Source organism: Epinephelus moara, chromosome 6 (genome assembly GCF_006386435.1).
Source record: "Epinephelus moara isolate mb chromosome 6, YSFRI_EMoa_1.0, whole genome shotgun sequence".
NCBI lineage: Eukaryota > Metazoa > Chordata > Actinopteri > Perciformes > Serranidae > Epinephelus > Epinephelus moara.
The window spans coordinates 41,503,207-41,508,350 of NC_065511.1; the positions used below are offsets into that span (position 1 = coordinate 41,503,207).

General features: G+C 43.1%; 3 protein-coding genes across 3 annotated transcripts in view; 1 reads left to right on the forward strand and 2 right to left on the reverse strand.

Moving 5' to 3' along the window:
- kcnv1 (potassium voltage-gated channel modifier subfamily V member 1) overlaps positions 1 to 2,418 on the reverse strand; it is a 9,852-nt gene extending 7,434 nt beyond the window's left edge. Inside the window, exon 1 of the mRNA XM_050046346.1 lies at positions 2,126 to 2,418. Within this exon, the coding sequence (XP_049902303.1) occupies positions 2,126 to 2,418 (293 nt within the window). The remainder of the gene's footprint in view (positions 1 to 2,125) is intronic.
- nagpa (N-acetylglucosamine-1-phosphodiester alpha-N-acetylglucosaminidase) overlaps positions 1 to 5,144 on the forward strand; it is a 402,702-nt gene that overhangs the window by 384,791 nt on the left and 12,767 nt on the right. The gene's annotated exons all lie outside the window — the stretch shown is intronic.
- The window catches only part of LOC126392472 (collagen alpha-6(VI) chain-like), a 310,923-nt gene that overhangs the window by 98,512 nt on the left and 207,267 nt on the right, over positions 1 to 5,144 (reverse strand). The gene's annotated exons all lie outside the window — the stretch shown is intronic.

Below are 5,144 nucleotides of genomic sequence, written 5' to 3' on the forward strand. Positions count from 1 at the left end.
GTTTGAGGACATTGAGACTTTATTGTCTTGTTTGAGGACATTGAGACTTTATTGTCTCGTTTGAGGACATTGAGACTTTATCGTCTTGTTTGAGGACATTGAGCTCTTATTGTCTTGTTTGAGGACATTGGGACTTAAGAATCGTCTCATTTAAGGACACTGGGTCTTAAGAATCGTCTCGTTTGAGGACATTGAGACTTTATCGTCTCGTTTGAGGACATTGAGACTTTACTGTCTTGTTTGAGGACATTGGGACTTTATCGTCTTGTTTGAGGACATTGAGACTTAAGAATCGTCTCATTTAAGGACACTGGGTCTTAAAAATCATCTCGTTTGAGGACATTGAGACTTTATTGTCTCGTTTGAGGACACTGGGATTTAAGAATCGTCTTGTTTGAGGACACTGGGACTTTATAATTGTCTCATTTAAGGACACTGGGTCTTAAGAATTGTCTCGTTTGAGGACATTGAGACTTTATCGTCTCGTTTAAGGACACTGGGATTTAAGAATCGTCTTGTTTGAGGACATTGGGACTTTAGAATCGTCTCATTTAAGGACACTGGGTCTTAAGAATCGTCTTGTTTGAGGACATTGGGACTTTATTATTGTCTCATTTAAGGACACTGGTGCTGAGGAAACGTCTCGTTTGAGGACGGCGGGACGGAAGAATCGTCTCATTTGAGGACACTGGGACTTTATCGTCTCGTTTGAGGACACTGGGACATAATTATAATCGACAACAAGTTTTTTTTAATCATCAGATCCTACTGATCCAAAAACAAAATAAATAATTAAAATGCACACCAAACAAAAGTTTGTGTCTCAGGAGGAAACAGTTACTGAGAAAATAACCCACAAAATGGAGGCAAAGGAGGACTCCCCAACACTGGGCGCACAGAGGGTTATCTCGTGGGGTTGTCTTTTTTTAGTAAGTGTACAGCACGTGGCAGTTCATCTCAGTCTGAAACAAGAAGCTCTGCTGTGGGGGGCCAAGGGCCTCACCTGCTAGAGCAGGCGCCCAACGTATAGCTGCGTCTTTGCTGCAGCAGCCTTAGCTTCGATGTCAACCTCCAGCCCTTTGCTGCATGTCATCCCCCTTTCACACTAACACTGTCCTATCAAAAAAGCCCCAAAAATAATCTTCAAAGCTCTACTGTAACACTTTTACATGAAAGACAATGCAGGTATTTGTCATCTGAAATAACAGAAAGAAAGAAATAATGTCTCATGTCTGTGCTGAGCTCAGAGCCTAGAGTTTATTTTGGCTTGTGAGCCATATGGAAGAACAGTCCTCACAGTTTAAAGGCCGTCAGGACATCATGAGTTAATGAGAGCTGACAGCACACCTGTGGGAACATCCCCTAGTTTGAACATCAGGCGCTGCTGTGACTCAGACTGATGTTTGACTTGAGGCAGAAAACAGCAGAAGCATCAGGTGATCACAGTTCAGGTGTGACCTGTTGTTTTCAGAGGCTCCGTTAGACATGTAATTAAACTGTGTTTTATATGGAGGATGAAGTTCATTTACTAAAAACATGCTGCTCAACATGACAGATTTCAGTGTATAAGCTGCTTATACCATGTCCTTTGAAAACCACATCAGCCAAACCAAACAGTCTGGCCCTGTTCTCCCCTGACCTGTTGTATCCTCCAAATTCTGGGAAACAAGACTGCAATTCTCGGCCGCATTTAAAGGAGCCTTCGAAATGGGACGGCCTTGGTTGCGCCGATGTGACGCAATCGGTCTTCAAATGCAGCCCTCGAAGGCTGCAGCCTGTGAATTGAGACACAGCTAGTGTAGATGTTTATTTCTTTACGTAGTTCTTGCACATTTATTTATAATATTTACTTTGAAAACATAGTTATCAATCTGCCACTGCACTCTTTGAAATTATCTTATTAATTTGAGTACATAAATCAGCTTACTATCTGTGCACTTTCAAGTTTTTCAAAACATTAGAGAAGTTGCCAGCAAATGTTGGCGAGCTGCCTGCCAAGCTGCTGACCACTGTTCAAGACCTCCAGCCCGGATAGTGTTCGCATGTGTTTTGGATATTTTGACATTGTTATCATCACAACAGGTCATCATGCGTGTCTCAGGTAAGAGAACAAGGCGCCACCTACTGGAAGGTCTGTGAGTTCCGGTCAAAGAAGAACTCATTCTCCAGGAAGTTGGCGTCGTCACAGAGCTCCAGCGCTGAGTCTCGGCTGCAGCAGGCCAGCTTCCCCAGCCGGGTCTCTGGGTAGGATGCCAGCAGCTCATGTGATAGCACGTAGCGACTTCCCCCAACGTTGATGATGAAAAAGTCGAGCGTGTCTCTGACCTCGCTGAAGAAAACACTGGAATTCAGAGACATCGGGGATGGGCTGTTGCTGTAAAGCTCCGCCGCCGCCACCGAGCTGGAGGTGAGGCTCATGGTGGAGGAGGGCGGAGCTGGTGAAGAGGTCAAGAGTGAGAGGAGTCGAAACAAAAACAAGAGTTTACTTGAAACCAGAATATTTAGAGGAAACGCAGAAGACCAAGAAACCTTAGGGGGCGATCACACGCTAGAAGCGCGACGCCAGTAAAACAATTGTTTTCCTATAATACGGCGCGTCTGACCGGCGTTCAAGCGTCTTTTCAAACGGGTGTTTTTCCGGCGTCTATTTAGACGTGCATTATGTAAAAAGTAAAAAATTTTCAACTTTTTTGAGCGTCAGACGCCAGTAGCTAGCGCGCAGTGAATAAGCACTTCCAGTGTTTCAAGCATCTTTGAAGCGTCCGCGTCTCTAGCGTCTCATTTCTGTGTGATCGCCCCCTTAAAGCTTTATTAAATGATTGTTTGACCACCAGGGGGCAGAAGAGCCTTGAGACACAAAGTCTGAACACATCATCAACATTACATCTCTCCCTAAAAACACATTTCACAGAGGGTTTTTGTGTTTGTAAACAGCGATTTCGAGAAAGGACATAAAACAAAAGTTGACGGCTAACTGCACTTCAGGGCTCGGTTGATATTAACTTTGTTTTATTGTTTGATGCATTTTAGAACGATGTAATTACTACTGCCAAAAGGTGGATGTAAATATAGGCCTAAATATTATTTCATGCTGTATCTGTAGGGCTTTATGAATTGCATATGTGAAAATTATGTAGATTTTTTGTTTACATTAAATTCTAGCAAACATCAGGGTCTTCGTTTAGCTTCAGACAGCGTCCTCGGTAAAAATTATCTTTTTTGTATTCCTGGTCTGACATCCAGTGGCACAAGCAGACATTTTTATTCCAGGTATCTGCACGCTGTGACACAATGTCCACTCAAAACTGGTCTATGCACATTTTATCTTTTGATTTCTAGGGCTGCCCCCTAAAAGTCGACCAAATGGTAGTCGACCAGAAAGGTCATTAGTTGGCAAGATTTCAGTGGTCACTTAGTCGCAGAAAAAACAAACAAAAGTGAAACTCTATTAGGAGCTGCACCTTGTCAAAATAAATCCAAACCTATATGACTGGACCATGTGTGACTTTAATTTGAAAGGAGAGACACAGGAAGTTTCCACGCTCAGCAGTCAGACAGGAGTCAGGTTAATTTCCAGGGCTGGTACCTGCGGTTATTCCACAGGCTAGCCCTAATGATTTCCCAGCGGAAGTACTTTGTTCCCTAATGTTTCTCCATTTGTATTCGTTAATATGTTTTCTTGTAAATAATGTGTAAATTATAAGATGAGTGTTTTGTCTATAATACATCATAGTAAACTAGTCGTAGCAGTAGTATTATAGTGCTGCCGTTGCTGCAGTTAGAGATCCAGTGATGTTTTAAAGAAGCTCTTTTCAGAAAATCCTCACTTAACCTCAGTTAAAACAGCTCAGCAAGAATGAATCAATTAAAGACAAAAAGAGGGAGGACAGACGGACACAAAGAGAGGAGAAAGCTCAAAGACAAATCCATGAAATGAGAAACGCAGAGAGACGAAGCCTCTGGTAGTGTCCTACTTCTCGCAGATCTCTGGCTGCTGCAGTTTTTAAATATTTTAGCTGGCTTACCTAATTAATAGATCTAATGCTACTATTCCTGTGATCATTCATTCCCTTTTGCTAGGTGCCTCTGTCTAACGCTGTCATCTCACTAATTCTTACACTGAATATTCCATAAGGCCATTTGAGCAGAAGCTGAGGTGGGATGACAGACTGACGGCCGCACATGCACACATTCCAAGTTTTGGGTCAGCGAAGGGAAACAGAGAAACTCCACAGTTTTGTCCCTCTGCAGTGACGAGATGGGACCGAATTAAACATGCAGTAATTGTAGACATTCATTCTCTCAGGGCCCCGAGTGAGCTGCTGTCAGGGGCCCAGGATGTGTGGGAGCCTGCTGTTTATTTGAATCTGTTTATCCAGATCATGAAATATGCAGCAGCTGCGCTCCTGAGTTTGATTCTGATGTGTGAAAACATAAATACGGTGTGAAACTCATCACTTATAACATGCTCCCTGTCTGACAGGAAGTGGTTTTAACAAGCAGCGGTGACCCAACAACAGTATGAGCACACAGGCATCACTGTGTGCTGAGACAGGACAAAGAAAGATGGAATCTGACAGCGATGTGACACAAAACAGGCGCTCCTGATGCAGGTGGGTAATCACTGTCCACAAAAGAACAAGGGAGGAATCACTTCAGTCTGAACCAGTGGTGGAGGAAGTACTCAGATCCTTTATGTAAGTAAAAGTGTGAAAATACTCGTAAAACTCCTGCTTTTTGAAGTTCTATGGAAGTAACAGCACACAAAAAACACCCACTAACATCACAACAGCTTTTGTGCTTCATGGGAAAGGTTACAGTTGGCATTCACTCTTGGGTCCAGGCCAGACATGAGGTTAATGGGCAGGGAGACGACATTTTCCACAGTGTGTTGGGCAAAACCAAAGGATGAAATTACTTCCCCTAACAATTTAGTGGGATTTCTTAACTTTGCTTTTATATACTCAATAGCCACTTTATTAGGTACACCTTGCTAGTTCCCGGTTGGACCCCCTTTTTAATTCTTGCTCTATTGGACTGAGATCTGGTGACTGTGGAGGCCATTGGAGTACAGTGAACTCATTATCATGTTTGAGATGATGTGAGCTTTGTGACATGGTGCGTTATCCTGCTGGAAGTAGCCA